The sequence below is a fragment of the Temnothorax americanus genome, unplaced genomic scaffold, assembly GCF_048541705.1.
Source record: "Temnothorax americanus isolate GAGA-0224 unplaced genomic scaffold, ASM4854170v1 Scaffold3, whole genome shotgun sequence".
Classification (NCBI taxonomy): Eukaryota; Metazoa; Arthropoda; class Insecta; order Hymenoptera; family Formicidae; genus Temnothorax; species Temnothorax americanus.
In genome coordinates, this window is record NW_027509442.1 from 1,140,277 (window position 1) to 1,159,643 (window position 19,367).

The 19,367-nt window shown below is 34.3% G+C and overlaps 6 protein-coding genes across 9 annotated transcripts in view; 3 read left to right on the plus strand and 3 right to left on the minus strand.

The window, feature by feature from the left end:
• Nucleotides 1-4,917, plus strand: part of LOC143900397 (uncharacterized) — a 141,710-nt gene extending 136,793 nt beyond the window's left edge. The window contains exon 5 of one of the 2 annotated variants that reach the window (XM_077411682.1): nucleotides 4,783-4,917. The gene's annotated coding sequence lies outside the window, so the exon portion shown is untranslated. Of the gene's footprint in view, nucleotides 1-945; nucleotides 2,358-4,782 lie in introns of those variants that run through there. The other variant, XM_077411683.1, reaches the window with a different exon arrangement.
• On the plus strand, nucleotides 4,777-8,017 carry Kfase (kynurenine formamidase). The gene is made up of 8 exons (XM_077411680.1): nucleotides 4,777-4,936; nucleotides 5,019-5,109; nucleotides 5,431-5,532; nucleotides 6,397-6,531; nucleotides 6,787-6,865; nucleotides 6,978-7,169; nucleotides 7,275-7,410; nucleotides 7,612-8,017. The coding sequence occupies exons 1-8, from the start codon at nucleotides 4,925-4,927 to the stop codon at nucleotides 7,756-7,758; spliced, it is 894 nt and encodes a 297-aa protein (XP_077267806.1). The 5' UTR covers nucleotides 4,777-4,924; the 3' UTR covers nucleotides 7,759-8,017.
• Daxx (Daxx-like protein) lies at nucleotides 7,977-11,831 on the minus strand. Of its 3 annotated transcripts, none has more exons than XM_077411677.1 (5): nucleotides 11,642-11,831; nucleotides 11,214-11,346; nucleotides 9,856-11,038; nucleotides 9,078-9,743; nucleotides 7,977-8,970 (listed from the first exon to the last, which is right to left on the minus strand). In XM_077411677.1, the coding sequence occupies exons 2-5, from the start codon at nucleotides 11,259-11,261 to the stop codon at nucleotides 8,105-8,107; spliced, it is 2,763 nt and encodes a 920-aa protein (XP_077267803.1). In that variant the 5' UTR covers nucleotides 11,262-11,346; nucleotides 11,642-11,831; the 3' UTR covers nucleotides 7,977-8,104. The 3 variants fall into 3 exon arrangements, with proteins under 3 accessions (XP_077267803.1, XP_077267802.1, XP_077267801.1); XM_077411676.1 differs by lacking the exon at nucleotides 11,642-11,831 and adding an exon at nucleotides 11,426-11,631 and having other exon boundaries at nucleotides 9,102-9,743; XM_077411675.1 differs by lacking the exon at nucleotides 11,642-11,831 and adding an exon at nucleotides 11,426-11,631.
• A 1,931-nt stretch (nucleotides 11,832-13,762) lies between these two features.
• Nucleotides 13,763-14,878, plus strand: Rps23 (ribosomal protein S23). Its single transcript, XM_077411032.1, has 3 exons — nucleotides 13,763-13,918; nucleotides 14,303-14,462; nucleotides 14,547-14,878. Exons 1-3 carry the CDS (start codon nucleotides 13,915-13,917, stop codon nucleotides 14,812-14,814), a joined length of 432 nt encoding a protein of 143 aa, XP_077267158.1. The 5' UTR covers nucleotides 13,763-13,914; the 3' UTR covers nucleotides 14,815-14,878.
• On the minus strand, nucleotides 14,863-16,712 carry LOC143900075 (uncharacterized). The gene is made up of 6 exons (XM_077411030.1): nucleotides 16,251-16,712; nucleotides 16,022-16,080; nucleotides 15,807-15,932; nucleotides 15,548-15,709; nucleotides 15,281-15,466; nucleotides 14,863-15,202 (listed from the first exon to the last, which is right to left on the minus strand). The coding sequence occupies exons 1-6, from the start codon at nucleotides 16,456-16,458 to the stop codon at nucleotides 15,059-15,061; spliced, it is 885 nt and encodes a 294-aa protein (XP_077267156.1). The 5' UTR covers nucleotides 16,459-16,712; the 3' UTR covers nucleotides 14,863-15,058.
• A 910-nt stretch (nucleotides 16,713-17,622) lies between these two features.
• LOC143900076 (replication protein A 32 kDa subunit) lies at nucleotides 17,623-19,292 on the minus strand. The gene is made up of 2 exons (XM_077411031.1): nucleotides 18,583-19,292; nucleotides 17,623-18,195 (listed from the first exon to the last, which is right to left on the minus strand). The coding sequence occupies exons 1-2, from the start codon at nucleotides 18,833-18,835 to the stop codon at nucleotides 17,717-17,719; spliced, it is 732 nt and encodes a 243-aa protein (XP_077267157.1). The 5' UTR covers nucleotides 18,836-19,292; the 3' UTR covers nucleotides 17,623-17,716.
• Between the last annotated feature and the right edge of the window lie 75 nt (nucleotides 19,293-19,367).

Genomic DNA, 19,367 nt, shown 5'->3' on the forward strand with positions numbered 1-19,367 from the left:
TGTTAGAAATAGGCCGGGTTAAGGAAGGTCCTATCGCGTCTGCTCTCGTATCATACTTACAATTAGAGTCATGGTCGCGCATATGTTTCCGTCGTTATCGCGAGCGCAACGCGTGTAAAAGTAAAAGAATATACCTTACTTAACATTGCGCCCAGCACTAATTGCTGTCGCGCGTACTCGACGGGTCAAATAAATTAACCCGTCGCCGTTGATTACTTGTTGCATGCGAGGGCCGATGGTAAGGCGCGCGTAAGCCAAGAAGGGCCATCAAGAACGACAGGAATCCGGCGGCTATTTCGACGTGTAACACGCCTTCGTGTCTATGCCTTCTTTGGGTTAATGAAAAGACGCGCTTCTGATCTTTGAACGTCATTTTGTGATTCAAAAATAGATGGACAGAATGTTACATGCGAGATGTAGATGGACAGTTAATATATTAATATATTTTTGAATTGAAATTTTGCATGTTTCAAATTATGTATATTTATTTATCAAAATAACTTTAATTGTTTTGTCTTATCGTGAATAATTACGACCATTTTGTCACTTGATTTTTTTGTCACGAGCAATTATATTACCATCATTGAATCTAGATGAATTTCTGAAGTTTTTTATCGATCTATGATTTTTAAACAAATATCTTAATTTGTTAAAAAATATTGATTTATGTGATGCTGGTAAAGGTATGAGTTTTAACTCTATAGATTAACTCTTGATTTAAATTAGAAGTAAAAAGCTTTAATAAATGATGGAAAAGAATAGCGTTTTTCTTCTTATTTTCGCGAAAAAATTAGAGTTACGCCGGAGTTTGATGCATGGAAACTAATTTTAATTTCTAAGCTTTATACTTAACGTACGTCATCTCTTTTACAACTTTATTTCCATTTCCTGTGATTAAATTCCGAGGAGGAAACTGGAGGATCTTCTCCATCCGTGACTTTAGAGTGATAATCTAATCAACGTTTATGATACGACAACCATGGCCACCAGTGGCAGTCCCTCTCAAAATTCGAGGTCGGTGATCTTCTTGGTATTTCAACATACATGAGAGTTGGTTTGTCTTGAAAAAGAAGCTGCGGTAGCCAAGTGAAGCTGATGAGTGAAGCCGAATTCTTATTAACTACAATACTATGTTATCCTACGTTTCTATCTGTTACGCTAATATAATAAAATTTTTGTTATCTCGAGACGTGTATATTTTGTAAAGTTATGCAAATATTGTAATTATTTATTTCATTTTTATAAATTTGATTTATGAGAAAAAATGTTTAATAATAAGTGATAAAATTTTTAATATATAAGGCGAATCTCTCTCACTCCCGACTTCTCGTTTTTTTTCCATTTTTTCAACCTATGTACAACAGTGCCTACTGGTGATACAACCTATATTGTATCATATTATATACATATCTGTAGCACTTACAATTTGGCCTTTTAAATACAAGAGATGAAAATTGCTTCTACTCGTTAAAATCTTGTTTTTCTCTCGAGACACATTTTCGTGGAATACGGTACTTTTCTCCATTCGAGACTCCCTTAAATTCGCAAATGGATTGGGTTTATATGAGATAGTTAGTTTTCGAAATGGAATTTTGGCAATGCGACACAAACCGTTGCGACGTCGGCCGGCCAGCCAGGCATTTCTATGAATCAGCTCGAGAATTTTTGACTGCGACGGGTTTCTCTTACCTGCGGCCTGCGGGTAGGCGTCGACGCGGCACGATTCTCGATACGTCAGCTGGTGCGGATACCTGTAACTTCTCCCTTTCCCTTCTCTCTCTTTCTGAATGATTAAGAGAGAAAGAAAGGAGAGAAGGCCGGTTTTTCTGGTTTTCCACCTCCGCAACCTCGTGGTCTTCTTCTGTAGTCTTCTCTCGTTACCTTCGCACAATGAGATGCGTATGCATCTTCACGTGACCATCCGATAAATGAATAATAATAATAATAATAGTTATTATTATTGTTACTATTATTAATTAAATATACACACGAATAATATTATGTATAACTTTCTAAACGGTTATATATATAGCCGATTAGAAAAAGATATAAAAATTGTAGTAGTGTTAGAATTCCTAATACGCAACAAAGTACATACATACATCATTCCGCTATTCATTTGTTTTCGCTACTGCAACAGCATAATTGCAAATTTATCATATTTTAAACGTTTGTATGTTTAAAACATATGTTTAAATATGTTTAAAACATATGCTTAAAACATGTTTTAAACTTTATATTGTTTTAAGATTATATATTCTCAACATACATTTGTTTTAAGGATATTTTAACGTGTTTTAAAACATATATTTTAGGGAGAGATTTGAAATATAAGTTTTTTAGAATAAAGAGAGATATTAATATAATTCTAATATTTTTAATAATTTTGGCAACAAGAGCCAAGCGTATAGTAGTTCGCGCGCGATATAATTTATTACAATTAACAATTAGGACTCGAATACGTTTCGACCCTACCTTTGGGTATCATCTTCAGCGAACTACTGCGCTTGGCTCTTATTGCCAAAATTATTAAAAATATAATTTTATTCGAGAGAGCCTTTATATTCTTAATATTATTAATATAATTATTTTTATTCGTTATATAATATTGCCGTATATTCGTAATAAGGATAATTTCATTAGTTATTTATTTATTTGGTGTTTCCTATAATACATAGAAAAGTAAAGTACACCACGTATATTTTGTTTTCATGATAAGTAAATCGAAAGAGAAACTTGAAATATCAAACGTACTAGGAAAAAAATTACGATAATTTATTGCTAATACTGGTTATAAATTGAGTCTGAAGTGACTGTGTATGTACTATATATATATATATATATATATATATATACACAATATTTAAGAACATTTTAAATACAATCTTAAAATGTCATAAACCATGATCACAGAACCGTATTAGCATCTTTAAGACATTACTTAAGATGGTCTTGAAATAAGAATTATATATACATATTTAAATATTAATAGGATAAATCCATTTTCAAATATCGCAATATTTGAAAATATTATATAATAAGTCATTACTAAGGGCCGGTTGTTTCAACCCATTGGTAAGCTAACTAATAGTTAAATCATATATCTATCTTTGTCTAATGTAAAGGATAAACAAAAAGACATACATATGATTTAACTATTAGGTAGGTAAGGTGTTATAGGTATTTACCAACAGGTTGGAACAACCGGCCCTAAATCTTGCACCATATTTAACCCTTAAATGCCACCCGGGGTCCAGCGGACCCCAGACCCTTTATAATGATATATTTTCAAATGTTCTTGCCAAAAATGGAGCTCTGATGATAGTTGAGTGCGTGATCTATATACCCGTTTATACACTTAGCAGTTAGCACAGTACTCAGTTTACTTAATTTTTTATACTATGTTGAACGTGAAATTTTAACAATATAAGCATTTTATTCTCTTTATTTCTAAGCCTTGAACATTGTAAAAATTTTTCATAATTAAAGATAAAAAAATCAATGAGTAAGGAGACATTTTTCATGCTGTGGTCTTTTATACCCCTCATGTCACAAAATCTTGTATCACGTAAAAAATACATCTACAATAAAACGTAATATTCTCTTATACATTTATATTATAGTTGTATATAATATACATATATGTATATTATATACATTTATTTTCCAGAAGAAATATTTTCAAAATAAAATAAAATTACAAAAATAACAAAAACTGTGAAACTGGCTATGAAACTAGCGGCAGAGTACAAATGGTGTAAGAATGGTCTAAAAAATCATGTGATTTATCAGATACTTCATCATACCGAAAGCTCGGATACGCTTTTCGCCGAATATCTTCAATAATTCGTCGTCACAAATCGCAAACCGTTTATCCTCAGGATCCTGTAAAAACAGTGTTTTTCTTGGCAACATGATATTTGTCAAGTACGTATACATGTAATATATACAGGGTGTACCAGACTTACCGTATCACCCGTTAATGGCAGATTCCTGAAATCAAAAATTCTAATGACAAAATGTCGAGGCTGCCAAATTGTCATCCCGATATTCGTCGGTCTTGCGAACAGTGTATGTACAAAGAAATAAAGTGAATAATAATTTTGGCATTAGGATTTTTGTCTCCAAATAATCTGAGTAATCTAGCTACCATTACCGGGTGATACGGTCAGTCTAGTACACCCTGTATATATACATATATATATGTATATATATATATATATATATATATACATAATATACATATACATACATACATACACACATGCATACATACATACATATATACATACATACATATTGCGACAAAATATATAAATTTTATTCTTTACCACGCTTTCTCATATAAGCTTTAAAAAAAATCATGATTATGAAAATATAAAGACGTGGAATAAATAGATAAAAAAAATCGAAATAATTTTTTTGCTGCAAATTCAATAATTTTTCAAGAAGTTTGATGCTTTGAGACTTTGTTCATCTCATACTGGATATAGCAGCTAAAACAATATTAAAATCTGTCCTATCGGAAGATATTTATAATTATATAGCGACTATACATATATCTATAATGAAGCAATCTACGCGATAAATCGGATAAATCCTAAATTACATAAAATTTGTAAAAAAATAATCTATGTAACCGCGTCGCAATAACACGAAGAAACCGACATCTTCGTATGTGAATTTAATTAACCTTCACTTTCTACCTTTGCAATAAACTAACGTGTACTTGCAGTCGTAGCGCTCGTATATATTACACGCACTCATAGTACACATTGACAGGCAAAGCCAGGAAAGTGCAGCGTATCGTATATCTAAAGAAAACGGTAGCATGCAGTATCCAACGAGCATTGCCGCGAGTAACAACTGTGAGTCATCACTTATTGCTTATCATTCCCTGAAGAGTCAATCAGGCTGATCGATAATGGCTATGTCCGTACGTAATATTTCGACGCAACTTTCGCGTGATCGCGTTTTTTAAAATTAAATGTGACTTGATATCTCATTTGATCTTTAAGGAACACGAGCGACTGTATACCCCGAGCGAATGGAGCAAACGATATAAATCTGAGGAGCTGCTAGACCGATTCTTTACATTCTGCGCGGAAGGTATAGGACAGATGATGGTTTGAGTCTTTCTCTACGGGAATCATATAATTGCGATAAATCTTTGCGAGTCTTATTTAAGACTTTTCCGATTTTACGATTATTATCGCGCCGCGAGAAAGGCGTGTCAGATATGTGATCGCTGATCAAGGTCTTTTAATACGTTCATACGCGAGCGTTACTTCTGTAGTAACTTACGATAATTCCTTCGCGTATATATAAACGGAATTTTCCTTCATTTACTCTGCGTAAACGAGTGAATTATCGTAAAGTTACTACAGAAGTAACGCTCGCGTAAACGTAGTATTATTTGTTATCGTATAGTTACGGACAAGACTCGGAGAACTGTTAAATGTGAACTCAATGTGCCGTACGGCCCTACGAAGCGCGCAAAGTACGACATATATGGCACCGATTTACCGAAAGGTACGTACAAATGTAATGATGACTTGATTCATAGATATAGATAATTTCCATATAGGCATCAAACTTGTCGAACAATATCTCGAATTCTCAGCAAAAAATTATTTCTACCATTTTCTGTTCCATTTATCTCTATATTTTTATAATCGTGTTTCTCTCTCAAAATAAAAAAGAATTAGAAGCGACTGAAACGAGAGGGATAAACTTACAAAGTTCACGCTTGAAAATCGGTCTATTTTATCTAGATTTCTTTTTTTTTTTGCTTTCGATAAGAATTTATTTTCAATTTATTTCCAAGGTCGGAAGCGTTTACTTGCAAATTATACGATATCTAGTCTAGCCTGAATCACTTATTTCTTCGATATGCAAACACGATATACGCGCATAAGCATAAAACAGCAATTTTCTTGTACAATTCGTTTAAAATTGAAATAAAATATACACTGAGAAAAAATATTTAAATCCAAAAAAATATTTATTTAGGTATGTGTGTGTGGCTGGCAATAGTTTTTTATTTAATATAATACACATATTTTTTTTTTTTTATTTAGAATCAAATATTTTTACTTAATTTAAATAAAAATATCTAATACTAAATAAAAAAAAAATATATACGTATTATATTAAGTAAATAAACTATTGGCAGCCACCTAAATAAATATTTATGGATCTAAATTTTTTTTCTCTGCAGTATGAACATCAAGGAAACATTTTTGGAATACATTAGTATTTCCACTTCATATTCTATCCTCTAAATCTGCTCGGTTTTTTTTAACGATCTGCAAACTGTTAGATTGCATTATACTTCCTATATAGCGATGGCATTTTTTTTCTTACCCATCATTTTAAAACAGTTATATATTTCAGATGCGCCGATATTTGTGTTTATCCATGGAGGATATTGGCAGGAATTTAGCAAGGATGTCGCTGGGTTCTCGGTACCCTTGTTTGTTAAAAATAAAATCAAAGTAATAACAGTTGGATACGATTTGTGTCCGAATGGTGAGATGGTACAAAATTCTATTGAATTATACCGCTGTCTTCCTTACTCTTGATTATTTATCAGTTTACTTTACAACACATTTACAATTTAAAATTGCAATAAAATCATTTAAGCGCGTCATAGTTGGAAGGAATTGGACGCAAAAATTTATGAAAACGTTTCGGATTTTTACAATTTATCATTATATTAGAAACTCTCAAATTAAAAGATTATCTCATTGGTGTAATGAATTGTATTGTTTTCTTGTACTTCAGTTAGAATTGGAGATATAGTAGCGGAGATAAAAGCAGCGGTCACGCAGATATTAAAATATGCGGCTGATTCAGAATCTAAGTATGTTATTTAATACAAAACTCTTCTACACTCGTATACTAGGTACAAAATTCTAAAAAAAAAAAAAAAAAAAAAAATTGTTTATATGTACAAACACACATAATGTACATAGATATGTATGCATCGCTGGACATAGTGCCGGAGCGCATTTGGCTGCATGTCTATTGCACGACGACGATTGGATCAATCGCATGAAACAGCAAGGATATTTTGCATTATTAAAAGAAATCATACTGATAAGCGGCCTTTATAATTTAAAACCTGTAGTTGATACCAGTCATGGGACAGCCCTTAAACTGACTGAGTAACATTTTATCTCTCTTCAACAGAATTCAATGGAATTATTATATTATATATGTATAATTATGTATAAAGCTTATAACAAATATACATATATTATTGCTTTCAGCGAAGAAATTAAGGCATTTAGTATTTCCACTTTAGATGAAACGAAAGGCCGTCGTATCAGTGGCTTGAAAGTTGTCGTAATCGTAGGTGACTGTGATTCTCCAGCATTTGTGAATGAATCGCGCAAATACGCCCAGGTAGTTAATTAAATATTAGATCTGTTTTTTATAGCTGAACACTAGTGTACACTCTCTAAAATAAAATAGGTACATATTTGAAATTTGACAAAAACGAAAAGTTTCAGTGCAGCCTATACTGCAGCAATAGAAAACAAAACTATTACGTATTGAATGTTATTGCGCAACCTCTTGTGTCGAACTAAAATTGTATTGTTTCAGAAAATTATTTCCATTGTGGATAATGTGGAATATCTTTTACTTGAAGACATAGACCATTTTAACATAGTGGAGGAACTTCTGAATTCGGACTATGATCTCGCTAAATTGATATTGAAGTGTCTTCAGCCGGATGCGAACATTCATTAGATGAATATGTGGAAAGTTAAAGGAATATTATTTGTCCTAAAGCACTATATATTCATCATAAAATACAATTTAGATTCATTAAAAAAGATTTATTATTATTAAGAATTATTATATTAATTATCAAGAGACACGGTAGTGTCTCGCGCCAAGTACACGCGGAGCGAGACCGATTATATTAACGTGTCTCTTTATATATATATTTAGCTTTTAAATTAGAAATGCTTTGTAAAGACATTGAATATACTTCATATAACATCAAGATTAATTATCTTGCCAAATTGATCAGATCAATGTTGTTTTTTCCATAACAATGATCTAAAAGGACAGCCCTTGCTATATGTTTGAGTCATTTGGATTTGGTCGTCGGTGAACTCACATCAGTTTCCTTAGAGACAGATTGCACTGTCGATTTCTTTATGCTTATAATCTTGCTAGGTACAATTCGATTAATTACTATCGTCTCGTTTCCAGCATTCGCGTTTTGTTGACTTTGTCGACTGGTACTTTGAAGAGGCAATTGGATTATCGTAGATCCACGGACGTCGCGGACAGGTGCTATTTGTCCCGTTCGCATATTCACCTTCAAGTAATTATTTGTAATATTTTGGACGCTGATTATATTACTATTTGTCGGCATACACCTAACCAGTGTCTGACGTTTCATTACGGGAATTATCTTGGGAATTATTTTATTTCCAACCGCTAGCACAGTGCGCTTAGCAACAACGGGCGATGGCTTGGCTGTTCCTTCATTAGTCAAATCAATTATTTCTTTATTCTGGTTTGTTATCTTTGGCGCATATTCTTCAGCGGTCTTATCCATTTTGTGCTGATTGTCCTCCCAAGTCGTGGGAGGTTTAGCGAATGAACGTAATCGCAATACAGGCTTCTTTTCCTCTTCAGGTTGCTCATCGTTTGGTATATTCTCGATTGGTTCATCCATCACACTTTCTGTTATTATCTCTGTTTCATTCGTTATTATTTCTGTTGTGTTTTCCGTTATCTCCTCTGTTACATCTTCTGTTATTAGTTCTGCAGCATTATCTGTCATCAGCTCTGCAGCATCCCCTGTTATCAGCTCTGCTGCATTTCCTATTATCAGTTCTGTTGTAACTCCGGTTATTGTATCTGTCACATCCTTTGTTACCTTCTTTGTTGCAGGATTTGTTATCACTTCGGATACTTCAATTGCTTCTACCTCTGCTAGATCTTCTACAACATACGTGTAAAAAATACATATAATCATATAAATAAATATATATGACTTTTCTATTTATGTGTTTAATTTTATATTTTTTCAATTTTATTAATATGTATACCGCTTGTGCATTCTGTTGTCAAACCTGCTGGTGAGTCCTCTTGCGTCATTTCCTTTACAACGTCCTTTAGGATAGTACTGCTACTATACGGCTCGTGTATTGTCTTCTCGTTAATTGTTTTATTCTCATTCTTTGATACTGCTGCATCATTATTTTTCAAAACTTTTATTTTAAGTAATTTGTTACATTTCTGTTGTAGGGTATCCGCCATAGTTTTATTTGAAATAGCTTTATCCACAGCATGATGCACACTTATATTAGATTTATTTTTTTCCGTAGGTGATCTATTTTCTTTAACAGTTTTATCTATGTCTTCTTCATTATCACTATCATTCTCACTTGTCATAGATGAGTTTTCATCGTTTTTATCTTCATCATCTATAATACTTTCTTCTTCTATTTCTTCATCCTCATCCTCCTCTTCCAAAGATGCTTCTTCATTATTTTCGTCTTTCATTTCAAACTGTTTCTTTACATATTCTTCGAATACGGCAGCTAATCGTTTTTCACCCTCAATACGATTGTCAGTTAGTTTTTTCGCTAAATTTTCATCTTTTATAGCTGGGTCTTCTTCGGTGTCTTCAAGATACAAAGAAAATGTGTCCCAATAATCTTTGCGCCTACTGCGTTGCAAGTGTTCTCCAAGTTCTTCGAAAGCTTTCCGTGCTACATGTGTCAACAATATATAACATAGATATAATAATCAAACGCACAGCAAAATATATTGTACAATTAAAAATACTCATAAATAAACTTAAAATTATAATACGCATCTTACCTAGTTTTTCTCGTTGTTTTTCATCCAGACCTAATTTTTTTCTGTCATTACACCGATTAACACATTCCAAAATGTCCCTGTGATCAGGGAATATTAAATCATCTACAAGCGTTCCCGTTTTTTTCATTTGATTTCGTCGAGTAATTTTAGAGTTGATAAAGTTCGTTATTGCTTGATCCACAGCAACAATCCGAGTTACGTTAAAATGTTTAGGACGCAAATATACGCGCCCCGCATCAGCATTTTCTCCCGTTAATTCACAAAATTTATCATATAATTCCACCATTTTCTCCTTATACCTTTCGACTTTTATATAATTACTATCATTCTCCTCATTAAAATCAACTTCCTTTTCTTCCAATTTTTTTATCCTTCTCTCACATTTTTCCATAGCCTTCGTTACTTCTTTGATCCTTCTTCTTGTCTCGGAGTTTTCATTCTCTTCATTATCAGCATCATCCTCATCACTCGATTCTACTTCAATATTAACTGGTACATTATTTGTAGCATAGGAAGTAGAAGGAACTGCATCATAGATTTTATTATTTTGCAATGCCTGGGACTTCTTTACCCGCATCTCGTTCATCACTTCTTCTATATGCACGTACATTTTTTTGCTATTACTTGTAATAGCTTCACGCTTTTCATTTAAAAATGTGACAAAATTTTCTGACGCAGCGTAAATTGGATCCAAATTTTCATACCGTCTTTTTAACTTATCAACAATCTTATCCATATCCCTTTTATCGTTCTTTGGACATTTTTGCAGACATAAGCTTATAAACAGTGGAAAAACGTCCTGTGAAACGTACGATATTTTTTTCTTCTCCTTCACGATCAATTGTATCTTTTCAGTTGTCACTTCCTGGTCCGGCAGGTTCTTATTTAGTTTTGCGTTACAATCAGATTTAACAAACTCTATCTCAGGTACATTTATAGAGCATTGGCTAGGTACAGACTTATTTATCACCTTAGATGTACCCTGATCAAGATTTAACCTTCTTTTTTTTTCCATTATATTATCCGGCCATATTATCACATTTGTACCTGTCTGTAATTTCTTTCGTTTCAGATTATTCTCTTCAGTTTTGTCAATATCGATGAATAAAGTCTCCGTTTTTCCATGAGCATAAGCTCCAATACCAGTCTCTGTAGATTTGGTCGGTAATTTATCCTTATTTTCCTGCAACAATAAATTTCTGAATCAGTATTTGGATTTTAAAAATATAATGTTATTATCCCATATAATTCCTCATTTATTATTATTTTCCTTTTTAACAAAACAAGCCGTCATTTTCCAAAAATTGATTTTAAAGGGATTTGAACAGACATCTAAATTTATCCGAGCATTTCCAAACCTTTTGGGAGTCAGATTCATCATCAGAAGAGATACAAATGACCTCCATTGTTAGATTCGAAACAGCAAGTAAGTGCCACCAAACAAGTCTACACTTGTAGCTTAACGCCTCTCGAATTATCCTATGTGACCTCCTGTTAAACATATTGATAACATAAAACTTTTACCGATTACGAAAAACGCTGTAACTTTGATGGATAACCGTATACCCACAATCTGTGCAACGACATCCTGTCAAACATCTTCATCCAATCGAGAAGACATTTGACGTTTTAGTACTTTTCGCGATTGTGCATAATTCGCAAAAAGTTCGAAAAAGAAGCCTGTGCGCAAACATGAATTTTTGCCTCTTGGAAACAGTAACTTTAAGGAAACCATAGGCGCGCCGAAAACTTTATCTCCAAAAGCAGAAAGGCAGTTTTTACTTGCCTGGGTTTTAATTATCTCGCTGGTCTCGTGGACGATTCGTTGAGCAGTACGGAAATAAGTATGTAAGTTCACATGTCGGTGATGAGTTAACGCTACGTCAACGGACTAATCGGAATGGAATGGATTCCGATCGAAATTAATCTGAATTTTTGATGGGGATCCAACCCAAAAAGTTCCACAATATCCGAAATACGAAGATTGGAATGTTGTTAATGTCTGTATATGCAATGTTATTGGTCAGCTATTAGGGAAATTTCATTCTCAGGTATGGTACCTGTATAGAAGGGAATTATTGGAAGCATTACTATATATAACGGTCACAAAAGAAAAAAAGCAAAAATGTTTAAAGGGTTATTCAAACGGTTTTGCATATACGATGACGTTTCACTTTAGAAAAAAAAGCAATGTGGCGTCTTCCATGTCAGATGAATGATTGGTCAACGTTTTGATATATCATATGACCACGTGATATGACTACGTAAGATTGTCTGAACTAGCCTTAATCCAAATAAAAAAAAAAGAGAATTTATCATAGAGTACGCTAGTATCGGTATAATGTCAGGGTTGCGTTCCAAAATTCACTCTGGGTAACTAAAATCTATAGTTTACGTCACGTACACTATAGCATTTTAGTTAACTAGAGTGAATTTTGGAACGCAGCCCTGTTGTCAGTTGCGCAACAGTCTATTGCGCATGCGTGCTTTCTATGCATGCTGTCGACAGCGCACTCTACATTAAAAGCCATTTTGACCAAACTCCGATTAACTTAATCGTTGATTAGTCCATTGGAAATATTTGGAAATGACCAACCGTATTTACTCATTAAGCAGATTGACAAATGCGATTGGTTATTTCCAGTAGACTAATTAACGATTTAATTAATCGGAGCTTGATCGAAGTGACCCTTAGGCCCAGTTCAACAGTGGCCAGTTAGCTTAACTAGTAGTTAACTCTCACTCTCCGTTTCTATTTAACCTTTGAGTTAAAAAGAGACAGAGAGTGAGGCTGGTTTCACATGGAGCGTAAGATGCGTATGCGTAACTTGCGTCAGCCAATCAAATCGTCTCAGTATTTAATCGTATCATACGCGTATAGTAGCTGAGATGATTTGATTGGCTCACGCAAGTTACGCATACGCATATTACGCCCCATGTGAAACCAGCCTGAGAGTTAACCACTAGTTAAGCTAACTGGCCACTGTTGAACTGGGCCTTAGGCCGGTATTCATTGTCGGTTCTTATTTTAAAACCGACTTAAGTAATGTCTTAAGATGCTAATACGGGTCTGTGATTGGTTCACGACATCTTAAGATTGTACTTAAGACGGTCTTAAATATAAGAATCGACTATGAATACCGGCCTTAATGGTGGGTTTTTATGGGCAGTGAAATACTGTAGCAGCGAGCAGCAGTTTAGTAATTTTTAGGAACTGACCATGAAAACCCACCTTAAGGCCTGTGTCCACGATAAAGTTCTAGAACTAAAGAAAAGTTAAGGCTGATTTATAGAGACCGTAACCGTTGATTTAAACCGTAATCTTTAAAAATTTCTTAAAGATTACGGCTTAATCAACGGTTAAGCCTCTATAAATCAGCCTTTAGCCTGCAATGGAGTCACATGGGATGTATTTTCTGCGTAACGTGTAACCGCGTAACCAATTAGAAGCGTTTCGCATTTTCGGTTACGCATATTCGCGCTTCTGGGACCGTATTCTCGAGCCTGCCCTAATGATTTTTGTATGCGACTTTCTATTTGAAAAGCATTTAATTTTGCATGCGAGTTTCATGAAAACGGTTTGAGAATAGGGCCCCTGATCGGTTACGCGAAAAATATCAGTCCATGTGACCGCACCCTTAAGGTGCCCATAGAGAAAGAAATAGCAAATAGCGGAACGGAATTAAAATAGAATTCCTTTGATTGGCTAATATCCCATCTTGAGAGCCCCCACCTGGAGATTAGCCAATAAGAGCAATTCCGTTTTAGTTTAGTAGCAGTTTCATTGGCTTAAACCGAAACTTGGACACAGTTCTTGCATCGTGGACACCGAGCTTTAACCCTTCGGTAGTCACATTACGTTAAACATACGTCGAATGCGGTGTGAATCCTCCATAATAGGCCTTTCCGAATATCGGCCGTTGATTGGCTATGCTATAACGTCGCTTCTTGCCGCGCGGCTAGCATTTCCGCTTTTTCTATGTGCAGGAGCCATTACGATTTGCATTTCAGAGCTCATGGACGATTGACTCTTTCCGGTTGTAAATCGCGTGAGGAACGATGGGTACGTTGCAAGCTTTCTTAATATTATTTGAATTAAATATTATTAACAAGTAGTGATTATAAAAAGCGTAAATATTTTGACAGAAATTCTGTCGACATAATTTGTTCAACATTTTCTACGCTGCGGGCACTTACGAATGTACAAATTAGATCTTTTCCCTTGACGTGATCGCGTAGCGTGCTTCGAGGTGCCGAGAACAACGCGTGGCAATAATTGTCAGACCATGCCAATGTAGATAGTATTTGGTATTAACACAATAACTATATCTTGTATTCGAACGCGTAGATATTTTTAATATTTCTCTGTGCTTAAGGAGTTTATTTTTGCGCTCGAAAAAATATAGTACAAAATATAACCTAGTTATTCACTTTCTTTATGTTACAGGTAAACCCAGAGGTCTTCGCACCGCGCGCAAGCACGTGAATCACAGACGTGAGCAGCGATGGAATGATAAAGACTACAAAAAGGCACATTTGGGAACTAGATGGAAGGCCAATCCCTTCGGTGGTGCTTCTCATGCTAAAGGCATCGTCTTGGAAAAAGTGTAAGCAATAACATCCGTATGACGATCTTTAACGCTCGTGTCCAGTTTGTCACGTTAACTTATTGGTGTCTCATCGTTCGACAGAGGTGTAGAGGCCAAACAGCCAAATTCTGCCATTCGTAAGTGCGTCAGGGTACAGCTGATTAAGAACGGAAAGAAGATTACAGCTTTCGTGCCGAGGGACGGTTGCCTTAACAACATCGAGGAGAACGATGAAGTTCTAGTGGCGGGTTTCGGTCGTAAAGGCCATGCCGTCGGTGATATTCCTGGAGTACGATTTAAGGTGGTGAAAGTCGCAAACGTTTCTCTGCTTGCTCTTTACAAAGAGAAGAAGGAGCGACCTAGATCTTAAATTATAAACTTCCCGAGATGTATGTCAACAGAAATATAAACACATAAGTTAAAAACCTATATAATTATTTTATTTTTATCTTGGTATCAAAGCATCTCCCTCTGCTAATAACAGAGTTTGTGGTATTATACAATTATATATATAAATAGGCAATTCTGTTCTTTTGTATATTACACAAACGGTTAGAACGTCATAAATTACACTAAACAATTATGGGGCTACGTACACAAGTATGAATACGAAATCATTCAACGTTATTGCTTATTAGATTCCTGAGTTCCTCATTATAAATGACTATATCTTCTATAATTGCGTTTAAAGGTGCGGCAGTCTTCGGTAATCCCTTCGCTAGTTTCACGTTAGATATCTCTTTTTTCGCTTGCAGTACCTACAAGTATAAATGGAGGCGCATTTTGACATTCGTAAAAATTTTGCAAGAAATACAACTGGTGGATAAAAATCTTACCTTTTTCAAAGAGGAAAAATCCGAGCATATACTTTTAATGTTCGAACAAATAGAATCAGATACATCTTTATCTAAACTCTTAACTTTCACTGGCCAAGATGAAATCGTGTGAAACGCTTCCATAAACTTTTCTTTCTCTTTGTCAAACAGTGCGTCCTGTTCTTCGTTAACCAGTCTATCATCAGTCTATATTAATTTTTACATAAAATATCAGTAATTTGTATATTATATCTTGTTTATAATTTTATTAATATAACACTGTTGTACCTCTGCGTGTAAGTCTTCAGGTAAGTTAGTTCTAATTTCTCCACAATCATTATTCAACATCTCTTTCTCACTTTCTTCAAAATATTTAATAGCTTCTACATAACTTATTTGTGGTTTAACGACAGAAAGAGAGGAAGCCTGGTCAGCATCGTCAACGCACAGCTAAAATATGTTTGCGATATAAATTTTTGTAATTAATATATCGATTTATACAAAAATAATATATTTATTCCATATTATCATACCTCAAAAAACGTACCTTGATAATATCCGCAGGTGTCCCTTCTGTCTCATTTGTACTTGCAAAAGGTTCCATGTACACCTTTCTCATAAAATCCAGCAATAATCTTAAAGTTGGCAGTTGCTCTTTCAAGGAACATTTACCCTAACATAAAATGTTATATATTGGTATAAAATATTAACGTAATTATCACGATATGCAGCATAATCGAATAAAATATTTTATAAACGAACCAGTAATACATCCTTGTTGTCGCAGATTCCAATCTGCGAGTAATATTCGAATAATTGATCTAAAAAGACATGTGTATACTTTTTAATGCGTTACTACATTTTAAAATACTTTTTTACTGTAAATATAAATTCATGGCAGAGAATAACAATTGAAAATATAATTTCCAGTTTAGCTGTCGAATACATGTATATAAAACAGTAAATTGAACAACCGACAAAATAGAAATACCTTCCAAAGCAGCATTCCTCAGCTCTTCCAAATGAGCGACGATCGACGATGACTTCTCCGTCAGAAGCCAGGAAAGTAATGAAATCCGATTTTCGCCACTGAGAATCGTCGCCTCCAGGTCCCTCGATTCCACGTTAGTAATGTGCGGATATCGTAAATTTAACAAGGTGTCGTATATGCTTGTCATAACATCGTCCGCGTCATTCATAGTAGCAAATTATGAGGTGCACACATTAAAATCTTGGCGAAGAACTTAACGCGCCGGCCGTAGAGGAAAGTTTAATTTTGCAATATCTCGACTCGGACGTTTCCTTTTTTCGACTTTTGCAGAAATATCAAATAGAACAATACCGCATGTTAAAAAACGACGTTTAAAGTTTCAAACAATGGACGTGGACAGTGAGGTTAGGCAAGATGGCAGAGTCTCGCGCGCTTCGCGATGTACAAATGTACAATCGCAATAAAGAGGTTGATCTGCAGGATCTGCAGTTAAACGCTTTTTTTAACGAACGCGTTCAACGCTTCTTCAGAACATCAACATACTCAATGTCGCAGGAATATTTCTTCTCTAGGAAGTAGGACAAAAATCTTTGTATTGGATAATGGATAGCAATAAAAAGAGTTAAATTATTTAAAAGATTTTTGACATTTCTTTTAAATTCGCACAGAAACACGCACGCACGCACGCACACACACTCACACACACGCGCGCGCCAATTATTTTTTCAGAATCGATCTCGATTGAAATTATCCTGTTTTCTTTAAAAAAAGAGAGTCTAGGAAAAAAACTAAACAATTTCGATCAAAATCCATTCCATAAGTATCTTTAATGTTGCATCATCTGACATTGATATTTTCGTGACGACTTTTTGGTACTTGGCCGTATCGATCGTGGCGACAGGTATAGGAAGTACAGTATAGGATGAATAATATGGGACGATCTCATTTAAGTATAATAAAAGCTTGATTAAAGAGTTAAGGAATTGAAAGTTTCGATAAGTTGGGTACCCGGCCCCCCCCCCCCCCACACACACACACACACACACAGACACACAACCGAGGATGAATATTCACTAAAGAAAAAAAAAAAGAGTTGCGACAATTGTGGAACGTAGTATGTAGTATGCGCATCGGAATGTTCATAATTTTGAGAAAAACCAGATTTTTTTTACAAAATATTCTTTATTAAGTATTTTATTATTAAAATACTTTAAGCTTAACACGATGATACAATGACGTATTCAAAATACAACGATTATTCATATCAATAATTGTTGAATGATAATTTAATGCCGCAAAAAAAAATTACTATTTTTTTAATAGCAAACACATTTATCCGTGGAAAAAAAATTACAACAAATGTAACGTGATGTACAATTGAAAATGCATTATATTTAACATAAATATGGATTGTAGCTGTTAGATAAATTTAATTTTATAGAACTTTTTTAAGGGCAACACGCGACTTAGGTAGCTTTAAAGAAATCCTCTGAACTGGTCGTGTAAATATGTCCTTCGCAGAGAAGAAATTCCAATATCTCGTCTACGCGAGATATGATATGTTTAGGTACTTTTACCAAAATATCTCGTTTCTCAATACCGCATTCAGCTTCATTAGCTGATCGAACAACCTCGAGAACCGCAATTTGCTCACGTGACATACCACTCATGGTGTTATCATTTAACGAATTACTAGTAGGTACAATGGATTCTCTCTCTTCCGCAGGTTTTTTAGCCCTCAATATGACATACATGACCTCCATAAAGTGGCATGCCAGTTCGTTCAAGCTCTCCAGAGGAAGTATACGTAGGATCAACAAGTGTCGTTGATTATTTTGTGTACGTATCAGTCCATAAACTCGTACATATGTATTGACCTCCATAAAACAGTTAATTTCTGCAGGGTTCTTATCTGCTTCTATCCACTTGACAGCTGTAATGGTACCTATCGCGCAAAACCAAATCCAAATAAATCTTTTGCTCTTTCCAACGATGAAGATAACTCGAAATTTTTTAATAGTATATAAATTACATTTTTAAAGATTTTTTTAATTATGTAAAACTTACACGTGGAATTTAATTTATACAGTATACTAAAAAAAAATATATATATATATATATATATATATATATATGTACAAAACTACAATAGAGAGAGAAAATGTGCATTAAATATATAAAAATAAGAATCTAACATAAAACAGGCATTTTTATCATATACAAATGAATTTGTTAAAAATATAAAATATTGTTGTGAAAAATTTTTGCGATATATTGCGTTCTATAATTGTAAGCGATTGTCATCAAGATCAAGACAACGCAAACAAAATACCTGTGTCATCCTGGACGGTGAACGAGATTTTCGTCGTGTCCTGTTCGATATTGATTAAGATTCCGACGATCGACACAATATTCACGTTTCTGCCAGCGAGTTGCAGGTCTCCCGTGGTGGACGTGATATGCTTTATCAATACGGGAACGACGGTCTTTTCATTACTTTGCGGCCCTTTTTTGCTGGTATCACCCTGCGTGCTATCATCCAAAAATCCTCCACCTCCAAGGCCCACGGAGCTTTCGTTCCACATAATTAGAAATTGAATGACAATGTCCGAGGGACGTGTAAACGAAGGCTGAATTTACGCGCAAAACGTAAATTAGGTTAGAAACCAAGCCTAGTGACTTCACTTCTCCTGCGGTTGAAGGATAGTTGAACCTTTTGTACTTTTTTTTTTCACTCGAACATCGAATTTATGCAGGGTGCTCCTTGAATAGTGCCAGCTAATTTTATATAGCGCTATTCTTCATTAAAAATTGAGCCGAAAAGTCTACAGCACGTAATATCAATCGAATATAATCTGTATTTTATATTCAATATACTGAGAACTTTACTAAATATATACTTTTACGATTCTTATTCCGAACATTCTCAGAATCTACATGTGCTGTTAGAGTTCTAAATAATTTTCTTTCTTTTTATAATGCTTATGCTTAATAAATTAAAACAGTAATTATTATATACTTTAGACTAAATATAAAAATTATATATTGAGCTCCGCCGTTAGTGGACGGCGCTGATTGGGGATTACTGCTTGATCATTATATGCATTTAGAAAAAAA

What these genes read in the sequence shown, in the direction of transcription:
- LOC143900075 (XM_077411030.1), bottom strand. Translation starts at nt 16,458, where the DNA reads ATGAATGACGCGGACGATGTTATGACAAGCATATACGACACCTTGTTA. An exon ending in CACCTGCGGATATTATCAAG is followed by an intron (nt 15,710 to 15,806) that starts GTACGTTTTTTG and finishes AACATATTTTAG; the next exon opens with CTGTGCGTTGACGATGCTGA. An exon ending in ATTTTTCCTCTTTGAAAAAG is followed by an intron (nt 15,203 to 15,280) that starts GTAAGATTTTTA and finishes TTATACTTGTAG; the next exon opens with GTACTGCAAGCGAAAAAAGA.
- Daxx (XM_077411675.1), bottom strand. Translation starts at nt 11,460, where the DNA reads ATGAAGATGTTTGACAGGATGTCGTTGCACAGATT. An exon ending in ATGAATCTGACTCCCAAAAG is followed by an intron (nt 11,039 to 11,213) that starts GTTTGGAAATGC and finishes TTATTGTTGCAG; the next exon opens with GAAAATAAGGATAAATTACC. An exon ending in GACAACAGAATGCACAAGCG is followed by an intron (nt 8,971 to 9,077) that starts GTATACATATTA and finishes CGTATGTTGTAG; the next exon opens with AAGATCTAGCAGAGGTAGAA.
- Rps23 (XM_077411032.1), top strand. An exon ending in GGCATCGTCTTGGAAAAAGT is followed by an intron (nt 14,463 to 14,546) that starts GTAAGCAATAAC and finishes ATCGTTCGACAG; the next exon opens with AGGTGTAGAGGCCAAACAGC.
- Kfase (XM_077411680.1), top strand. An exon ending in TGGCACCGATTTACCGAAAG is followed by an intron (nt 5,533 to 6,396) that starts GTACGTACAAAT and finishes TATATATTTCAG; the next exon opens with ATGCGCCGATATTTGTGTTT. An exon ending in AATCGCGCAAATACGCCCAG is followed by an intron (nt 7,411 to 7,611) that starts GTAGTTAATTAA and finishes GTATTGTTTCAG; the next exon opens with AAAATTATTTCCATTGTGGA.
- LOC143900076 (XM_077411031.1), bottom strand. Translation starts at nt 18,835, where the DNA reads ATGTGGAACGAAAGCTCCGTGGGCCTTGGAGGTGGAGGATTTTTGGAT. An exon ending in CACCGTCCAGGATGACACAG is followed by an intron (nt 18,196 to 18,582) that starts GTATTTTGTTTG and finishes TTTGCGCGATAG; the next exon opens with GTACCATTACAGCTGTCAAG.